Source organism: Carlito syrichta, unplaced genomic scaffold (genome assembly GCF_000164805.1).
Source record: "Carlito syrichta isolate Samal-C Ts95f unplaced genomic scaffold, Tarsius_syrichta-2.0.1 Scaffold316465, whole genome shotgun sequence".
NCBI lineage: Eukaryota > Metazoa > Chordata > Mammalia > Primates > Tarsiidae > Carlito > Carlito syrichta.
Window position 1 is genome coordinate 641,253 of NW_007260561.1, and position 21,029 is coordinate 662,281.

Below are 21,029 nucleotides of genomic sequence, written 5' to 3' on the forward strand. Positions count from 1 at the left end.
TTGGGCGACGAGAGAGACTACCCAAAGAAATAAATTATATCACCTCTTTCCCCTAATTCCTCTTTTTGAAATTAGATATCTACATTACTGAAGGCAAAACAGTCAGTTTGGCCCCTGAGAAAAGTGAGATGGGAACAAGGGTAGGGGCAGAGAAAGGAGGGTACTACAGAGTGGTAAAGTACAAGGGAAGGGAAAGAAAAGAAATAAAAATAGACAAATCAGGGAAAACCGAATGGAAGAGGTCTGTGTGTTTATTTTAACAGTGTTTGCCATTCCGGGAGGTTTGCTGAAGTTCCTTCCTTCAATAGCTGGCCTCAGATCAACATGAGAAAGGTCTTAGATCTTTGGAAAGAAAGATTTGGACAACAAAGTTGTTTTATCTGGGAGGGTAACTAGTTTACCCAAGAGTTCCAGGACTTTGGTTTTGATGTTATTACCTTGGCCTAAGTTTCTCTGTCCCAGGCGGTCCTGGCTCTGTTTACTGATTTTGCAAGGGAAAAAGGCAGACCTGGGAGGAAAGGGGCTTCTCTTGCGCACCACTGCTGGATCGATCACCTTGATACCTGGGCACCATGAAGAAGATGAAGATGTGGGGAGTAAAACATTTTCTAAAGGTCCTATCTCTCGACACTCAGAAGAGGGAAACAACACTTCTCTAACTTACTCCCCAAATAGACACCACCGTGGATGTTCTGCCAAGGAGTGATGCGAAAGTGTGTTCTGAAGTGAAATGTAAGCTTGGCCTGGTGCCCAGCTCCCTGCTGTATTTTGCACAGAGAGCTGCAGGCTGGCGGACCAAAGGAACACATTTCTCTCCACGTGACTGTGAGAGCCAGGCAGCCCAAGCAGATTTCTTTGTGTTAATAAAATGTGATCTCTAGACTGTACACACCAGCAGCCCCAGGAAAACGTGAGCCAGAGAGAAGGACCCAAGGAAACCTATGGCCCCAGTTGAAAAGGGACCACAGCCACCGGCACACTCTGTTGTATCAAGGCAGGGCACAGCTAGCCTGGCAGGCGCAAAAGAGAATACAGTCAGAGATGAAAAGACACGTCAGGGGCTCGGGGGAATGCTGTTGAAGAAATGAAAATAATCCATGGATTGCTATCAAACATGAGCTGGTGCAAATGCTCGCTCTCTCTTGGTGGGCCACAGACTAAAGTTTTCAATGGTCACTTTCTCCAGATTTGGAGTCTACCTGGCATCCAAGATACCTCCCCCAAGAAATGAGATCATCCCAAATATGGCAGGAGCTTGACTCCCAGGTTAAACTGTGTCTATTCAAGGCTGGTGTAAGGTATGGCAAATACATATTTCGATAGAATGTGGACCCAGGCAAGTGCAGTCAACTCTCTGTGAACCAGGAGAGTCATGGGGAGGCAATCACAAGCGACCCCAAACAATCCCCAGGGGAAGGCCTGGACTCTGAGGGGCTTGCTTTTGCCTCTGTGGCCACTGACCTCAAAAGAGATCCATTGCTCAGTGTCTCAAGTCTGTCAGTCTATGTCTTGGGGGAGGAAGAGTACCCCAGGCTTGAGGAGGAAAGGAGGATTAGTGGCCCCTGCTCACTGGGCCTCCTTTCAACCTATTAGATTACTTAATCTCCAGGAATTTCAAACGCACTGTGTCCCGTGGCCAGCCTGAACTTCCCAATTTGGAGGGTCTGTTGGAGAGTGGGTCTGGAACGTGGCAGGGGACCAGCACTAGGACCCCAGGGAACTCTGACGCTCTCAGGACTGTGCTGGAGAATGCAGAACTTTAAAGGGCTAGAGGATGACTCTGGCTGAAGAGAGTAGAAGATCCTGGAAGAAGTTGGCCCTTGGTCCCCCTCTCATGCAGTGGCCTAGCCCACAGGGTCCCCAACCCTGGTACAGGCAATTAGCTACAACCAGCCAACTATGGAGTAACTCAGGTGATGAGCACCTCCCAGACCCAGATGAGCCTTCACCTTGGTTAATCTGCAAACCAGCTAATCAGCCTCAGGATAATTGAAAGTTAATCGTATGCAGAGCTCAAGTGCAGTCAAAGGAAACAGCAGTAGCAGAGGAAGTCGGGTCCACTATCAGTGAACTCTCTTGTAAATCTCTATAGACAATGTTTAACCTGGAGCTCACTTCACTCCATTGCCCAACACATTCCTAGATCTACTTCATCATACAGCCCAGGGTACAACATAGTAAGTGCTCAATACCCGGCAACTGGTTGCAATATTATTCCATGGGTGCAGTTCATGGATTTAAAGTTAGGAGGCTGGGAGGCTCAAAGACATTTGGCTGGCTATGTTAGAAACATATTGGGGGAGCTGCAAAAAGCACTATACTCCTCCTCAACCGTTCTTTATAGAAAGAAAAATCTGAAGAGTTCAGACCTCACCAAGAAAGCAGATCAACAGTGCAAAAACATAAAGCACATCTCAAAACTGAAAAGAAATAAACTTCAGATTCTCTGTTCCATTAGCATGGATAACTGAGAATCAGCCTCAATCCTAAATAGAGTAACAAATTCTCCAACGCCTCCTTCTAGAAGGTGGCAGCACTTCTATTTGAAATCATAGTGTATGGCATGGATAGCTGATTGCCTACCAAGGGCCCAGCTTCTAGGGAATCTGCAGTCATGACCTCTGGCAACCACTTATTGGGGCCTGTGATTTGTGGTTGCCTCTGGTGGAGCAGAGGGCACCCACACCTGTGCTTCGTTGGAGTATCCACGGAGATGGCTAGAATTATAGCCTCTCTCCACCTTGCAATTCTTGTCTTGTAACCACAGAGCAGAATCAATAGACTTCTTTTCTTCCATTTTCTCTAAGTTAACTGGAATAAGCCTCTCACAGAGAGTAAAACAGTATGTGCTGGAGGCTTGGAAAAACACTTTTCCAGGACACCGGAAACAACGCTGGCCTGAGTCCTTGATCTGCTCCCCCGTGGAGGGACAAGTACTAAAGGATCTTCCCAACCTGCTCTGGCAGGATAGCAAATGCCTGGTACCAGTACTGCTCCACCTAAACCCATGGCAGACATCACTAATTAATCAGAGAACTTTTTCCACTGAGCCCAGACCAAGTCTCAGAATCTTTCAAGATGGCATTCCAGGCAGCACCTACGAATCCATCGGCACGAGTTGCGAGCTGAAATCTACTGTCACACGCAGGTCTTACAGACCCTAATCCAGCCATCCAGAGGAGCAGCCAAAAGCCTCGTTGGCCACCACCCTTCTAGAAAAGTTGCCATCAAAAGAGCTAGCAGTGAGCCTTGGGGGTTTTCCTTCTGTGGTTTTCCTTTTTTTCTTCTTTTACTTCAAAAAAAATTTTTTGTTTTGTCTGGCTAATAAACCACTGCTAAGAAATTCAACCCTTGGAGCAATGATTCCAACCAGATAATTTACTTTCAAGGTTGCTCTGGAATGTTGGACACCAGAGAGAATCCTGCAGTTCCCATTCAGCATGAAGACCATTTTTAAGGAAGTAACTAGCTTTAATGCTGCTGCATTTTTTTCCCAAAAGGTGTCAAATGTCTTTTGTTTTTCAGCTTTAGTTTTTAAACTCCATCATCCTTTATGAGTGGCAGAATGTCAGATTTTTTAATCCATCTACTTGGTTTGGAAGCAGTACCATCCCCCCAAGAGGCTTTCAATTTTTTGCAACAAAATGTGAATGTTAGCCTTCCAGTTCAAAGTAGTCTTTGAACACAGAGACACAGAGCTTTAAAAAAAAACAAAAAAACCCCATATACTTTACAGACAATAAAAATGAGGCCTGGAGAGGTTTGGTGACCTATCCAGGGACACACAACTTAATACCGACAAACCAGCTTGAGAATCTAGATTGAGTCAGCTCTAAATTCAGTGCCCTTTGGGATTGGTCTATCTTTGAAATTGTTGTGATATATTTTCCCCTCTTGCCACCTAAACCCAACAGAAATAATAATGCTAACCCAATTTGGACTTTGGTGTGCACTCTGGTTAATTTTCGAATTGGCTAGTTTATGTTATACTTATGACATATTGGTAAATTAGAAGGACATAGATTATGCCCATTTTATGGATGAACAAATAAAACCCAGAGAGGTTGATAATCTAAGGTTATACTTCCAATTAACTGCATAGGTAGGACTATAAATTTGATTTCTGTGATACCAAAGAGGCATTACAGGGCTTGCAAAGACCCAGTCTAACAACTCACAAACCTAGGGGCAAGACTCTAGAGATATGAACTACAAGTGCATTCCAGAAAGTGATCTTTAAATACCAGATTCCGACTCTGAATTAAAATGCACTGAGTGACAATCCGAGTAGGCACAGTCCCAAAACCCATTTAATGTAATTTAACCCTCATGTCCACCCTGTGAAACAGGCCACCATGTTCTGGATGAGGAAATGGGGGCTCAGAATTCAAGTGGCCTGCCCAAAGTTTCATGGCTTCTCAGGAGACCTCTGATTCCAAATGCAATCTAGTTTGGTGTCTAAAGGGCCCAACAATGATGTGCCAATGCTATTAGGACTATTTTTCTCTGAATATCTTTATCAAAGCTTGTTATTTCTGCCTTGAAAATGATTTCATCCTGATCTCCCTGGTTTTTGGCCACTGAGATCTGCCCAAATTTATTTTTAAGCTGCCTGCAGTCAGAATGGAAGGGCTGATGGAGGAAAAAAAAAGAGGGAAAAGAAAAAGAAAACATACTCTGGCAATGTATCTACAACATTCAATCCTCTTGGGAACAGACTAAATTCCAGGAGCCAATATCATCTCTAATATAAGTTGATTTCCTACAACCTTGTACAGTAAGTGCTTAGCACCCCCCTGGCTTTAACACACATAATGGCTGTTGCTATGATTTCATATTGAATTTAGCTGATTTAAACTTAGGAGCACTGGGCCCACTCTTTTATAAAAGAGGGTCTCAAAGATAAACAGGATCTAAAAATATGAGGAGGTAGCTTTACCTGGAATTGAACATCCCTCTCAAGATGGGAAAATCTTGCCTAGTTTGTTACTGATGCACTTTGGAATCGGTTAAGACTGCTGTACCTTTAAAGTTTGATCCTGCCACATGCAAAAGTACAGTGCATAACATACTGTATTGAGACCCATGCCAAGAACCCCACATCTCTAATCTGGTTGAAAAGCAAAGCCATACCAGGTTAATCCCAATTCCTAAATCAGTCAACATCAAGTTGTCCCCTTCAAGTAGAAACTGTTTTTGCACATTTCTTCCAAACACTCTACTTTTATTTACTCAATTTCCTTATGTTTGCATTCTACTTCAACAGAAAGATCTATGTTTCCTTCCTGGAGAATGCTCTGCCACTTGTCCTTCTGGTTGAGAGAGTTAAGAAGAGAGTGACTGAGAGACTCACCCTAGGGGGAGCAGAAGGCCAGGGAATTCCCTGACCATCAGAATTCCATTGCCCTGCCTCCCCTTCACTCAAGAGCCCATCACCAACTAGGAGACAGCCAGTTCTCTACTTCATGATCCAGAAGTGTCACCAAAAACAATAAGACAGCGCGTTACACGTCTTGCAGCATGTAAGAAAAGCTCAAGAGCACTCAAGGAGACATAGTCTATGTTTCCTTTTACCTTTGTCCACTCAAGTTCTTTGAAGGTGCAGCACCAGAAAATGGCAGGGCCCATGAGACGGAAGACACAGGCTGCCCCGTGCTGCTGACATCTATTAGAGGAGCTATCTAAGAAAGCAGGCAGTTACACTGTGATGTGCTAAGGGGGACAGGACCACAGATGGGGTTTCGAGGTGGGGTGTGCCTTTTCACAGGTGTAAAATATACAGGGTGCTCACCTGCTCTGTCTCCTCATGACCCTTTCCTCCGGGTAATGGCTCAAAAGATGGGGAGCAGTTTCTAGGCCATCACTACTATAGCACTAGCTAGCACACAAGATGTGTTCCTCAAGTGTCAGTAAGATGACGATGGAGGTGGGAGAAGAGAAGGAATAGTAATTGCAGACTAAAAATAAAACTGGTGAAGGCTACCATTTACATATTGAGCCTTGTTCTAAGTGCTTTTCATATATTATCTTACTTAACCCTGGTAATTCTCGGACACAGGTATTATCAGCCCCACTTACAATGGTGGAAGCCAAGGCAGAAGAGTTGTATGGCTGGTAGATCCCAGCATCTTGGAAATGGGTCTATGACAGCCACTCTGGTGGCAAGTAAATGGACAAAAACACGCACTTGGTTCCATGTACTTGTATGAAAATTTAAGTTTAAAAGTAAGAAAATTTTGTGGTGAGAGGAATAGAGGAAAGGGTAGATGGCGATAAATGGTAACTTGGTGGGAATGTGAATCTGAATTACTAAAAAGTCTGAAAGCAGAAATTCCTTTGCTATTCACCAGTATATGCTTAAATAGTATATATAATATTAAAGTCTTTAAAAGCCCTTTGTACTCAAATAAGTAAATTGTGCCTCCCAAAATTATGTTTGCTGAAGTAATCTGTTTGGTATTATCTTTCTTCATATAAAAAGACAAAGATATACATTTCAGTTCGATCCATTTGAGATCAAATAATCAAAATATGAACCAAAGAAATGTTGCTGCTAGCCAAGCTAGAGGGTCAAAAGAGAAATAAAAGATACATAGACTTAAATTGCTTCTTTATACCTAGTTGGTATAATACTGAACCTTCCTGTCATTCATCTCCAAACTGCTAGGAAATCCCATAACTAAATATCACTAACTGGCCTACTGTTTAGGTAAAGTTCACTTATAATGCCAAAAAACAACTTACTTTTTCACATGAATAATATTATTTTAAAAGTCACTTTGTTGTCGCTAGCCATTTGAAATATACATACATTAAATTCTAAGGGGAATAAAAGACACTCAGTTCCCCCCGAAAAGTGTACTAATAAATAGAAATTAACTCTTTTCTTTTTGTTTGGAAATTTGGGGCATAGAGTCAGGGGGTAGATGAGTAGTTTGGCTACGTGGATATATTGCACAATGGGAAAGTCTACACCTTTTGTCCACCCAAATAGTGAACACTATATCCATCAGACAAATTTTCTTTTCTGAGTTGGAGTCTCACTCTGTCGCCCAGACTGGAGTGCAATGGCCGCTCCCGGCCACCGCAGCCTCGACCTGCTGGGCTCCGGCCACCCTTCCGCCTCAGCCTTCCAAGTAGCTGGAACTACAGGCGCGCGCTACCACGCCTGGCTGATTTTTTGATTTATTGTAGAGATGAGGTCTTGCCAAGTTGCCCAGGCGGGTCTCGAACCCGCCAGCTCAGGCAATCCACTCGCCTCAGCCTCCCAAAGCGCTGGGATTACAGGCTGAGCCACCGAGCCTGGCTCAGGCAAATTTTCAACCCCCATCCCCTATGCTCCTCCCTTTTGGAGTCCCCAGTGTCTATTATTTCCCTCTGCATATCCATGTGTACCCCTTGTTTAGCTCCCACTTATAAGTGAGAACATGTGGTATTTGATTTTTTCTCTTTTTCTTTCTTTCTTTTTTGAATCAGAGTCTCACTCTGTTGTCCAGGCTGGAGTGCAGTGGCACAATCATGGTTCACAGCAGCCTCAACCTGCTGGGCTCAGGCAATCCTTCCACCTAAGCCTCTCAAGTAGCTGAGACTAAAGGTGGCTCATGCCACCACACCTGGTTAATTTTTTATTATTTTTATTTTTTAGAGACAAGGTCATGCTATGTTGCCCAGGCTGGTCTCTAAGTCCTGAGCTCAAACAATTCTTCCTCCTTGGATGCCCAAAGTGCTAGGATTATAGGTGTGAGTCACTGCGCCCAGCCAGTATTGATTTTCTGAAGAAATCAATTCTAATGATATGAATTCTATGAAATTCTCATCAAGTCAGTTCTGCAAATTTATCTTTTCTTATCCTCAGAAATTCGTCCAAGGCTTTATTTCTATCTTTACATTTTATATTATCTACTCTTTCCTCTATAAATCTTTGAACAGCCTTTGGCCTTTTAAAAGCAACTCTATTCTGATTGGATCTGAGAATTCCGTCCTATTTTTATAGTCCTCTAGTAAAAGCCTGCATGGTCTCTCAGTGATACTAAGCCCACATCATAATGAATCCATCCTAAAGTGAATTAAGTCTTCTTGTTCAATCCATGTGGTGGATGGAGTTTAACTATTTGCCACTATCCTTGAAAGAACCCTCTCTATCTCCAGGTATTGAAATTTCTGTTTTGGACAATCTGATTACTGCATATCTAGATGATCTTGTTCATCTGGTTTATAGCATTGATTCCCATTGGTCAGGGCCTGGTGGCATCCTTCTCCAAACAAACCCTCGCTTTTCCCGTTCAATTCAATTCAAGAGGCATTTATTGTGCATGAATGGACAGGCACGCTTAACTCTTTCCATTAAGTACAGAAGCACTTAGAAAGCAGTGATGAGATGTCCCTGTTCTACTGTCCATGCTGGGCTCTACAGCAGAGACATCACCGCAGATTGTTACCCAGAGCTAATTGGAAAAGAAAGCATCGCTCTTCCTCACTCAAGTAGTTTCTGCCAAAGCTTTTCTTTCTGTTGATCCATTTATGCAATTCTACTTTCTAAGAGAACATTTTGTCACAGATGATTTAGTGTTGTAGCTCCCTGGAGCATCTTTCTGTAGCATGCAATCATTGTTTTTAGGAAGCTAGGTTCTCCCTGGCAAGATTTGAGAGGCAAGGGGGTTTAATTAGCCACAAGCCATCTCATTATAAGACCCCTAATTCCAAAGTATTCTTCCAAAGATCATTAATGGAAAAAAATCCCAGATTAAACATCTTAAAAACAAAACTTTTAGGAACTCTGTAACAGGAACAGTGTCGTTTTTCAGGAGGGAAAATGAGACCCGATGGGGAGTGAGTTAAGAGAGTAGCAATAATTTGTTAAAGTCAAAAAGAAGGAAAACAAACATTTGAGACATTTTCACATTCAGTCATGGAGTCTGTACTCAATGAAGTCTGTACTTCATTCCACCAGAAGCCAATTTAACAGAAATAAGTACTGTATAGTTTCTCCCCCAGCAGACACTCAATTCTGCCAACACTCCTGTAATTGTCTACTATATGTAGCTGGAGGTGAAATTGCACACATTGACTGCTATTTTTTTTTTTATTTAAGTGAACTGGTTTGGGTTATGGCAACTCTTCCAGCCTTCTAAAACCTTGGTTTAATACCAGAATACTCTTCAGGGGTACTTGAGCAAGTCATTTCATGCACGTGACATTCAGCAGCCTCTCCCCTCCCCAGACCCTACCTCTGTCACAAATCCCTTTCCTCTAGCAAACATTCCCAATACAACACACACACACACACACACACACACACACACACACACACACACACACACACACACACCTCTAAGTATGAAGTACAATTCTGGTTAGGGTGAAGAGAGCCACAAATACAAGGTCAGGACTCAAGAATGCAAAACTGTAATAATGACTCCTTTGTCTCTCAGGAGTAAAATTAATAAGCTGGCCAGAAACTTGGCTAAGTATTTTTAGCTTGATATTACTGCTGCAGGTAATCCTTATAAGCAAGCACTATTTGTATCATTGAGATATTAACCGCGCCCCCAAACATACACATGCCTGTACTCACATGCACATTCACACACACAAACACTCATAAAAATTGGCTCAATATGCTTGTTTGCAAACCTAGTAAGCTGTATAAAATAGAGGCATTCAAAAGTGATGAATGTTAATGGACTGGGTTTATTAAAATCTATTTGTCTACTCCTATGAGACCAGGCCTGCTTTTGGACTTTTAAATTCTAAACCATTCAAATCCTTCAAATTATTTCCTTGCCAAAGAGTGCTTCCCCCAATCACCAAAATTATGGGCTTTATAAATGAAACCTAAACCCTGTGTTTTTGAATTACTTTCTCTAGATCATTAGAACATCGTGTTTTGAAAGCTGTTTGATGTTCAAGGGAGAGTATTTATTTTCAAAATAATAAAAATAAGGAAATCCTGGTTTGCCAGAGGAAACCACTGTCAAGTTTCTAAAAATATTTCCAATCCAACCTTGAACCCAAGTGGAAATGTCCACATGCCACTTCCCTGCTCAAAAACCTTCAGTGGCTCCCCACCACCTACTGGATAAAGTTCAAGCTCTGTAGCCTGGTACTCATGAAGCTGTCAGCCCAACTGGCACCAACCCCTCTGACTCATATCCCTGAATCCTTCATATGAATTTTCTGTACCAGCCAAATTGGACCTACACCTTGTTCCCCAAACACCTTGCGGGCATTCCTGCCTCTACAATTTTTCAGGGCACTACCCACTCTCCAGTCCAGCTCTCTCACCCCTCCTCCTGAGGCCTGACACAAGCCACAACTCTTCTAAGAGGCCTGGCCCCAGGCACTTCTTCCCTGAGCAATGGATGCTTCCTGTGAGGTCTGGAAGTTCTTATTGTCTGCATTGCTCCCTTATTTATTTAAACAATTTTTTACTCATTTTCTTGATTAATTTTTCACCCCCCCTCTGAAACTGAAGGCCTTTACAGACCCATTATCTGGCAGGACATACCTGCTTGTTCTACCACTCATCCCTTTACCTAAAAGTCCTGTCTTCCCTACTAAATTGCCTTTTCCTTGAGACCAGCAGCCAAATCGTACCCTTGTTTGTTTTCCCCAGGGAACCCAAATCAAAACACCAAAAAAAAAAAAAAAAAAAACTGAAGCTATTTCAACATCCCCATTGCTCCTCACCTCCTAAAACCATCTCTGTAGTTTTTTAGTCACTGTATCATTTATTAGAGAAAAGTTAACTGAACCCACTACACTGGAACTTTGCACAATGGCTTTAGAAAGCTCATGTAGGCCAGGCATGGTGGCTCAACCCTGTAATCCCAGCACTTTGAAAGGCCGAGGTAAGAGGAATGCCTGAAACCAGGGGTTTGAGACCAGCCTGGGCAACTTGGTGAGACCTCATCGCTACAATAAATCAAAAAATTAGCTGGGTGTGGTAGCTTGCACCTGTAGTTCCAGATACTTGGAAGGCTGAGGCAGGAGGATTACCTGAGCCTGGCAGATCGAGGCTGTGGTGGCTGTGAGCATGCCACTGCACTCCAGCCTGGGCAACAGAGATTCCAACTCAAAAAAAAAGAAAGAAAGAAAGAAAAAGAAATCTCATGTAAATCCAACAAGGATGTTACTTTGCAGATGAGACAATCAAGTTTCCAAAAGATTAAGGACTTACCCATTAAAGGATCCTCTGGGGAGAGAAAGAATTATTATTCTGAAATGATTATGGAAAATTTTGCTGGCAATCAGAAGGATAAACTAAACTCTTGCCCTTCTTTTCCAACACCGTAACATGTCTTTATGGTTTCCTTACTCCTGAGATCACTATATTGCCTTCAAGTATAATTATTAATGCCTATGGTTAAAAAAAAATCAACAGTAGCATGAATTGATCAATTTACTAGCAATATGACATGGAAGAAATCAAATCCAAAATTTCTTCATGGCCCGGCTCAGTGGCTCAGCCTGTAATCCCAGCACTTTGGGAGGCCGAGGCGAATGGATTGCCTGAGCCCGCAGGTTCAACACCAGCCCGGGCAACTTGGCGAGATCTCGTCTCTACAATAATTCAAAAATTAGCTGGGTGCAGTAGCACGTGCCTGTAGTTCCAGCTACTTGGAGGGCTGAGGCAGAAGAACCACCGGAGCCCAGCAGGTCGACGCTGGGGTGACCATGAGTGTGATTCCAATTAAAAAAAAAAAGAACTTCTTCAAAATGCATTTTGTTTGTTTTTTTAATCCCATGAGCCAGGAGGAATGCATCAAGGTTACAGTTAGCTACTCAAGGTCAACCTACTAAAAGTCAGAGGCTAAGAGAAGGGCAAGCAACACTAGGCAGAAGAGAAATCCGAATTTCTTGACCAGAGTCCCTGGTTGGCTAGGAAGGGAAAAGTAGCAAGACTCTGAGTCCCACATACATCCTCCCATGGGAAATGAGATTAGATGATGGTAAAGAAACTGCCAGGCACTTGTGACAATGACTCTATGGACATCGGCTCATTTTACCTTCAACAATTCTGTGAGGTGGGTCCAATGATGCTCCAAAGTTCCAGATAAGAAACTGGAAGCTCAGATCATTGAAACGACTTGCCTGCGATTGTGAACAAGCTAATGAGTGTCAGAGCCAGGATTCACCACTCAGGTTGGTTTGTTTATTGGATTCTGTGCTCTAAAAAACACTGCTATATTGCCCATATAGATCTGTGTCTCAAACACTGGACATTCTGATAGACATTGTAAGCTAGCATGTACCCGGGTCTTTGAAATTTGAATTTATAGAGAAACTTGGGTTTAGGGAATTCAGGTCAACAGATGTGCTAGGGAAAGGATAATACTATAGTCAATGAAAAATAAAGATGTAATCAATATTCTCAATCATTCTCATTATAGGATCAATCATAGGACCTGTACTCACCTGTCCCTCTCCAATACATTCTTTTTCTATCTTTTTTCCATCTTATAACTTCCCCTACTACCTCCCTTCTTCCCTCCATTTTCACTGCTGAGACATAAAAAATGATTCCTGGGTAAAAGTGATTAGTGCTCATTGGAATAGAGGATCCTGAGAAACCTAATAAATCACTGCTGACTTCTCCTCTGGCTTCCTACATTAGAATGTTATCAAGACCTTTTTTGTTCCCACTTCCCCCATTCCCTCTCCTTCTCCTCCACCTAATTCTGCCTTTATATTGCTATTTTTCTAGTCTGGTAGGCACAGTGCTGAACTGGAAAGACTCTGCCAAGACCTTTGGCAGGAGCTAGCCTCCAGGAATCTTGCCCACCGCAGCGGTACAGAGAAGACAGGGCCTCTGGGCAGGCAGGCAGGAGAGAGGGACGGGTTTGGGGTCTGGCTAGAATGTTGGACAAAACAGGTTTCCCTGGCATCTGAGCTGCCCTCCAGAGCTCAGCTTTCCCATGCCAGGTTCAGGATTACAATTGCTTGCTGGCACTTGCTGTTGCTCTCTTGGGAAGGGAAGCAAGAGGGAGGAGGAGAGAAAAAAAAAAGCAAGCCAACACACCACCCAGCGTTGGGTGAGCTCCACAGGGCACAGCCACGTGCCTGGAGCACACGGCCATGCAGGCAGGCAGCCAGGGTTGCCAGGGCTCACATGAGAGCTGGGGGGCTGGGTACCCAGAGGGTGGCTGTTTCCACATTGGCAGAACAGGAGTTGCTAACCCAGAAGCCATGCTGCTGGGTTAACATCAGGGAAGCAATTCGTCCCAAGTCAGAAGGAAGAGAAAGGTCACACAGGCTGCACAGAGTAAGTTTTGGACACTCTAGGGAAGAAAAAAGAAAATCTGTCCTATTCTTTTACAAAGAGAAGGGAACTGGGTGAACAAATCCCTAAATGGGGAATGAAGGCCGGGAATCCAGTCATTCCTTCCCATCCCCCATACTACTTGCAGCACAACAGCTCCATGTACTGAGCACTCGTGCACCATACACTCTGCCATATTCTGCCATGTGATATCTTGTTTAACCCTGCCAAAACCCCATGAGGGAGGGACTATTTATAATCTCCATTCTAGTGATGAGTAAATTGAAGCTTAAAGAGGTTAAGAAATGGACCTAAACCAAGGGTGAGTCCATGATGTAAACCCAAGTCTCTGAACCCAGAGCCTACACTCCTAACCACCAAGCTGCCTTGCTTCCCATACTTACCCCCAAATACCCCCCGTGACAGGCTAAGGACTACTGTCCTGTGAATGTCAGCAAGCCTGTCCTCTACAGGGCTTGGTAGAGATGATAAACTCTTACAGAAAACAAGAAAAAAAAGTCCACCTGCCCCCAGGACAAGGCTGACTTCCTCCCCTTCAGAATCCCCTTGAGTCCGATGAATGAGAAGCGCTTCCGAGATCCATGAGGTGCCCCCTACACAGCAACTATCAGTCAGGCACCCCAGCCTGCAGACACATCGGTCTGCTGGATGGGAAGATGTATGAACTGCATGCCCTTAAGAGGAGCTTCATCTCATGATACTGGGAAAAGCAAGAGAATCCTCTGGCCTCGATACGGCCTTACATAAACCCAGAATCACCCAAACAGACCTCCCTTCTGTCCCACAACTAGCATTTTCCTTCCAGACCCAAACCTTGCCACAGTGAAAGGCTGGCAAAAACAGAATGCAAACTCCATATTGCAAAGGTACAATGGGTTCTCCCCCACCCCCGCTCCTCTTGTGCCACCCACTAATGCCATCCTCTTCCCACACACAACCACATGGAAGGGCTTTCACTTTACTCTGCAACCATCCTTCATCATAATGCTGTCTCTGTGCTCAGAACTAAAAAGAGAGCCTTCTTAATTCGCAGTGGAATATGGGCCTAACAGTGGTAGAACACCCCCAAGCTATTCAAAGAAAAACCACCAGAGGAAACGATTTCAAATCTGGCTTTACAAGCATGTGATTTAAAAATAACTCTGCCTTTGTCTGCTATAGATGACTTTCCCTAAAGGGACGGCCGTCCTTAAAGCAATCGCTCAATTCTCAGGGCAAACAGATTCTTATTTTTCCAGTATCCAGCACATACCTCCAAGAGAGCACCCCCCCCACCACCTCTGATAGCATCTGAAATGCAAACATGGAAGTCATCAAAATGACTCCTGCCATCTCTGCAGGCCTGGGAACCTCCAGGATGCTGTACCTGAGATGATGGAGAAGCCCCTGCAGGTAGATTCAGCATCTAAGAACCACCACTCTTCCCCTCATTAAGATGTCAGCCCAGAGAGTTGGCAATCACATCTTAACCACATCAGGTTTCAATCGATTCCTGGATTATTTCTTCAAAGAAAACTGTATTTCTTCAGATATTTGATTCATTCTTTGATCAGATAGAATTAATAGGGATGGGGTATATAAAATAGAAAAAGGAGTTGGTGAGGAAGTCATGGTAAATAGTATGAAAATTCACAAGAATGTTCACTTTATCATTCCAAGACCTTCTTGGGGTAGACCTAGAAACCCCTAATTTGTCCGTTCATAACTTCATTGCTTTTCAACCCAATAGGTATCACTAACAACACAATTCCTAGGCATAACTCAAAAGATGCATGCTGGGCAAAGAGCCGAAAACAATTGTCTGGTAAATTGCTCTGCAATTATCTCCTGATTAGCCTGATGGCTTAGTTTTATCAACTAAAAGTGTATAATTACATTCCTATTAATATTCTATTTCTTCTTGGCAACCTAATGTCTGACGACCTTCTTTAAAGTTTTTCCATACAGCATTACAGAAGGTAAAAAGCATTCATTCGTGTAATGGGATCCTGAATGAAGTCCAGATTTTCTTGTCTAAGTTGAAGGTCTAGACCAGTGGGTCTCAGCTGGGAGAGATTTTATGCCCAGGGGACAGCTGGCAGTAACTGGAACATTTTTACTCATCGCAGTTAGGAAAGGCGGCACTATTGATATATAAGAGGTAGACGCAGGGGTGCTGCTAAACAACCTACAATGGACAGGGCCATGTCCCACAACAAGACTTACCCAAAACATTAGTAGTGCCAAGGTTGAGAAATCTGATCCAGACTGAAATTATACAATTCCCAGAATGCTCAAGGCTACATCTGTGCTCTTCCCTTCTGAGGACTTACTTTCTTCAAGATTAACTTGGTACTTCTATTCTGGTCACTCCTGTGAGCCACACAGAATAATCAAGAATGTTCTCCTTTTTCAAATTTGCTTGCAATATATGTCCATCAAGTTAGCATCCTCTAGAATTTTATTTTGCATTATAATCCTTATAATGATCAACACTGTAAGAATATCTGAGCGTTCTTTTACCTGAGTTTGGCATTTGAAGAGGAGCTTTAACTTTTTAAAAATTTTCTGTGAGAACTATCACTGACTTTTCAATGCAAAGAAGAAAATTATTTTTAAGTGTATTTTCATTATTTAAAAAAGATATTTAAATGAACAGCTTATTTCCAGACCCTCAGTTTCCCCTTTGATCCCAGTGCCTTTCCACTGTTACCTAGTAAGACAATATCCTCTGAAACTCAGGAGTTCTTTGCTACAAATTGCAATTCTGATTGGTTATCCCAAGTATCTGACAGTCACTCACCAATACTGACTCTAATGAGGTCTGGCAAATGACTCTGAAAGAAGTCTCAAATCCTAAAACCCCTATTTTTGACACTCAGAAGAAACCAAAGTATGGACACTAAATATCTGCATGTCTCTTGAGAGTATTGCTGGTTAGTATCCCTAACACGGTATACTTCCTATGTTTGGTAAGAGATTGAGAAATACTTGTCAACTGATTATAAGTGTTAGGATCAAAACAATTCCATCCAATAACTACTGAACAAAACCTCCTGATATTTGTCTTAAAGAAAAGAGTTTTATGCTGGACTTAATTACTTCAAGAAGGTATTTCAGAAGACAGGAATTGAAATAAATAATAAAAGCTGACACAGACATAATAATGATCACAATGCTCTCATTAATAGAATACCCATTATTAGTCATTTGACCTTTTATACATATTATCTATAATTTTCACAATAACTGAATCATGTAGAAATTATACCCTTCTTCAAAAAGGAAAACTGAGGTTTCAAGAAGTTATTTCACTTTCTAAGGTCACAGCTATGAAGTGGTAAGTTACACTCTGCGGAGTGGAATGACTGAGGCACAACTGTGCTTTCTCACTGGAGTTCTATGTCCTTCTCCCCTCGTTGCTTTTCCAGTTTGAAGCATTATTTACTTTGCTGGTTGTCTGTTCTTGTAAAGAAACTGAAGACAATGGCACTGTATAATCTAAGTAGCAGGGGCACAGGTTCACATAAAGGAGTGTTTCCTGCAGCCTCCAAGGGTGGCCAGAGGTTAAGATTTATTCCAGCCAGTGGCCTTGAGTTATCATTCAAAGTGAATTTTGGAGAAGAGGCCAGCACAGAGAGATTTGAAAGGAAGAACTTTAACTCGGGGGTGTTCTCTTCCTCCTTTGCATCATTTTCTTCCATTTAAATCTTGCTCTGTGTGCCACAGAAATTTCTACAAGAGTTGAGAACACAAAGTTCAGTAACAATCCCTAGCACAAGTCTCGCATTGTCCTGTTTTTTTGTCTTCCCACACAGCTAAGGCCCTCAGCTCTGTGACCTTCCCAATGATTTATCTGGCCGAATCTTTGTTCCTGGATACCTGTGCACATGAAATAATCTTTCTTCCTGTTCGTTTTGTACTACAGGGTGCAAAAGGCCTGAATCTAGAGCTGCCTCAATCTGTGTTTATATTTGAGCATTTAGCAGCGGGTTTTGAAGTACTGGTCATTTCAGGTGATATTTTTGTATAATATTTCAGCATCATTTACAGATGACCTTGTAGTCTTGTGGGTTTTGATAAAGGTACATTGAGTGTAATAGATTGATAACAATGAAAAAAAAGTAGGAACAGTTTGGTTTATAGGTATAGCGATGAGAGAGAGAGAGAGAGAGGGTCTGGTGCCTGAAGAAGACTAAGGCACACAATATAAGAGCCTGCTTTTAGTCTCTATTTCTCAGTTAAAGATAAAGCAAGATGAAAGCGGTGAAAAAAAAATATATCTGCTCCACATCCTTATTCACATTTTTTTTTTCCTTTTAGGCCAGAGAAGAATGAATGTAGTTTGGTTTTTAAAACCTACCCAAATTATTCAGCAAGTTCCTATCACCTGTGCATTTAGGGAATGAGGAAAAGAGAAAGGGAATACGATGGATGCTTAAATTATCCAAATCATTAACTGTAGGTTAGAATGCAGTCCTTAGATGAACTGTATCAGAATCCCATGAGGAGCTGGTTAAAAATACATATTCCTGGGCCCTCACGCCCAGACCTGGAAAATCAGAATTTCTAGGGGTAGATACATAGGATCCGTATTTAACTAACTCTCCAGATGAGTGATATGGATGCACTTGGAAGTGAGAGAGCCTCCTCTGTGGGAGAGAGGTTCCTCCTCTCTCAGGATGTCTAAAACCTCCCTGAGTGTTAAGATGCTTATGCTGTATCCACCTTGTGCATCCCATTCACCTTCCTCTCCTTCTGAAGGGAGAACCTTCGGAGAGCTTACCTGGTCTGATGGGGCTCTGCATACAGTTTGGAGACGGGATGCCAGGGTGAATGGGTGCAGAGGCCCGGCTGCTGAGGTCCATGACCGAGGGGGCAGCTGAGGAAGCTGGCTGCAGCCCAGGAGGGTGGGGGCTGTGGTCATGCTGAGAGGGGCTGGGGGGAATGCCATTTTCCGACAAAAACTCCTCCAGGTCCATGTATTCCAACTGGAAAGTATCTCCGTCATAGGGAAGGGTTTTGTCCCATAAGGTGGGCCCCAGGAACGCAGACTGGGGGACGGTCGGGCTGTTACTCTCATCATCCAGCTTCTTTTCCTTGTCTTTATCTTTACTAAATGCTGCAGAAGAAGGAAAAGCCAGACTTTTAAAAAAAGGAAAGAAAAGGAAAACTATTGTTCTTTTACCACTTTTCCTGGCCTGTTATAAAACCGCTTCTCACGAATGTTAGGTTCTTTCTCTGGCTACTGTCTTTGGTGGATCTAAAGTTAAAAGTTCAGACAGGAAGTGGATCTCTGTCTGTTTTTCAACATCTTCCTATTTACTTTGGGAAGAAAGCACTAGTCCTTGGGGTAGGGCGACTGGGTGATCTAGGATGAAAACAAGAGAACATTCTCAGTGCATTATTGGAGGAGACTAATAATTTAAATCTAAAATGAGAAAGTAACACTTGCAATTACATACAGCTGCTGTGATATTTAAGAAAACAGCCAATAACCTGACTTGATTTATCTTCCAGGAAATTCATCACAGTAACAATATGAAATCATTCAGTTTACAAAGCCAGGTGCTAATAAAGCAGGGAGTTTCCACCCTTCAACACCATGAATTGAACATCTTTTGGATACCTGATTCTTTCTATATATTATCTCAAAATAAACTTGAAAAACAGTCATTATCCCCATTTACAACAAGACATGGAGGTTCTGAGGCTTGAAGGGAGTTGACTAATGCCTTACATTGACAGAGAAAAAAAATGAGAACTTTCTGAGCCCACATGTGTTTGCTTCTAAAGCTGCTGGGGCACATTAATTTTTACAAAAGGAGTTTAAAAAAAAAAAAAAAGCCAAAGTGTTTTCTTCCACCTCTTCCTCAAACAATTGAGTATGATCCCATTTACAAATAATATACACTTACGAAACCTGCTAAACACACAGCTATCGGAAAAGGTCAGTTATTCCACATACCTATGATGGAAGTATGAAGATATTTTCTACCTGGAAATATTGCTCACCCGATTAGGTCTTTAAGAGGTGTACTGGATTTTGCCAATTCTAGTACTCAGGCGTGGGTGGAATCTGGGATTAAGGAATTTGCTTCTGAGTTTCATCTTCAGAGAAACACAGCCTCCACTGCCATCCATTCTAACCCACTAGTCTCATCTGAGAATCTGATTTAAAACACCCACAGACGCAAAAGCCTGCAGACAGCCCCTTCCTTGCAATCGCCATCCCTTAAAGTAGAACTAAAGGAGAGGGGGCTCTGATAAGACTTCCAACTCTTGCAATGCAACAGGCTGTCCCTACTATTTTATTTAGGAAAGAAGACGCTGCGTTACTCCCAAGGTGTTTGTAGCCAAATAATCTTTCGAGACTCTGCACTCTGAGCCTCACAGTTCGCATTTGTCACTGTGATACCGAAAGCATGGAACCGCATCAGCCCAAATGACAAATCCGCGACGGCACCCGCTCGGTTTGGCACCGGGTCTCCGTACCCCTCCTCTCTCGACACGGCCAAGGTTGCCTTGGGAGGTTTGGGACTTACCAAGAAAGGACTCGAGCCAGAGGAGACTCCTGCGCGGTTACACGTGAGCCTGCTCCGCTCTCCCCTCCCACCAGGAAAAGTGCACCGAGAAGTGTCAGCGCTGGAGGCGTGCACGGCTTCCCGCCGAGAGACCACTCCCCCACCAGCCCCAGTCCCCAATCCCCTCTCCCAACTACCTTGCACCGGGAGAAAGCGCGTCTCCGCTCACTCCTCGTGAGTTCCGAATAGCAAAAACTATAACAATCCCAATACCCAGGCTGCGCAGTGAGACCCCCTCACTGGAGCCGCTCCCCGCCCCGTGACCCCCCACAGAACCAGGCCCCCGGGTTTCTCCTCCCTAGCCCTGCGGGAGGCTCTGCAGGTTTCGCTCCGCGTGCGGGTGTGCCTCATTCCGGGGAACAACCCTGACCTGTCAAGTGATACCTCCCACCCGCACGCAGGAGGAACCCAGAGGCTGGGCCGGTCCCAGCGCTATTTTAAATGTTGCTCAGGAGGGATCCCTCCCTTTTTACAGAAGAGGAGGAGGAAGGGTGACGGGTGAGCCCCTCAATTTCATCAGAGCAGGACCGGGGCGCCGTGGGACAGGGAGGGACGGGGAGGGATGCTCCGGCGGGCGTGCCCGGCCCAGAAGGGGGACCCCGGGAGCGCCGTCCCTTCCTCGAGCGGGCCACTGGGAGGGAAGCAGCGGCGGCGGCCGCGGCAGCGCTCACCGTCTTCGTGGTGAAGGGGGAGCTTCAGCGGGTTCTCCAGCAGGGACCTGAGCACGCCGTAGGGAGGCGGGATAAAGGTGGGATTCAGGGGAAGCGGTCGGGACATTTTCTCCATCGCGATGCACTCAATTTTTTTTTTCCTTAAAAAAGAAAAAAGAAACAACCGCCCCCCCCAAAATGTCGCTGAGCTTTTTTCCGTCCTGTGCCAAAAGTACTCGCTTTCAAGGCGTTGGAGACACCTTTTCTTCAAGGGAAGAAAAAAAAATTACTTATATCTTTATAAATACATCTGCATAAAAATATACATATTAAAAAAAAACTTTCGGGTTTCCAGCGCAGACGGTCCCAGAAGAGCGCGCCAAGTGTCCGCAGGCTCCCCGGCGACGCGCAGGATGCTCTGACCTGCCTCAAGCCCCTCTTGCAAAATGTTCAAAATTGCAAAAAAGAAAGGAAAAAAAATGTCGACGGCTGCAGAAGAAGGGCAAGAAGGCTCCGCGCCGACCCCGGCCCCTA

General features: G+C 43.7%; 1 protein-coding gene across 2 annotated transcripts in view; it reads right to left on the reverse strand.

The window, feature by feature from the left end:
• HLF (HLF, PAR bZIP transcription factor) overlaps positions 1-21,029 on the reverse strand; it is a 63,027-nt gene extending 41,998 nt beyond the window's left edge. For both annotated transcript variants that reach the window (XM_008074469.2, XM_021707241.1), the window contains exons 1-2: positions 20,517-21,029; positions 18,048-18,383 (exon numbers count right to left, since the gene is read on the reverse strand). In XM_008074469.2, coding sequence (XP_008072660.1) covers positions 18,048-18,383; positions 20,517-20,631 — 451 coding nt within the window. In that variant the 5' untranslated portion in view covers positions 20,632-21,029. The remainder of the gene's footprint in view (positions 1-18,047; positions 18,384-20,516) is intronic.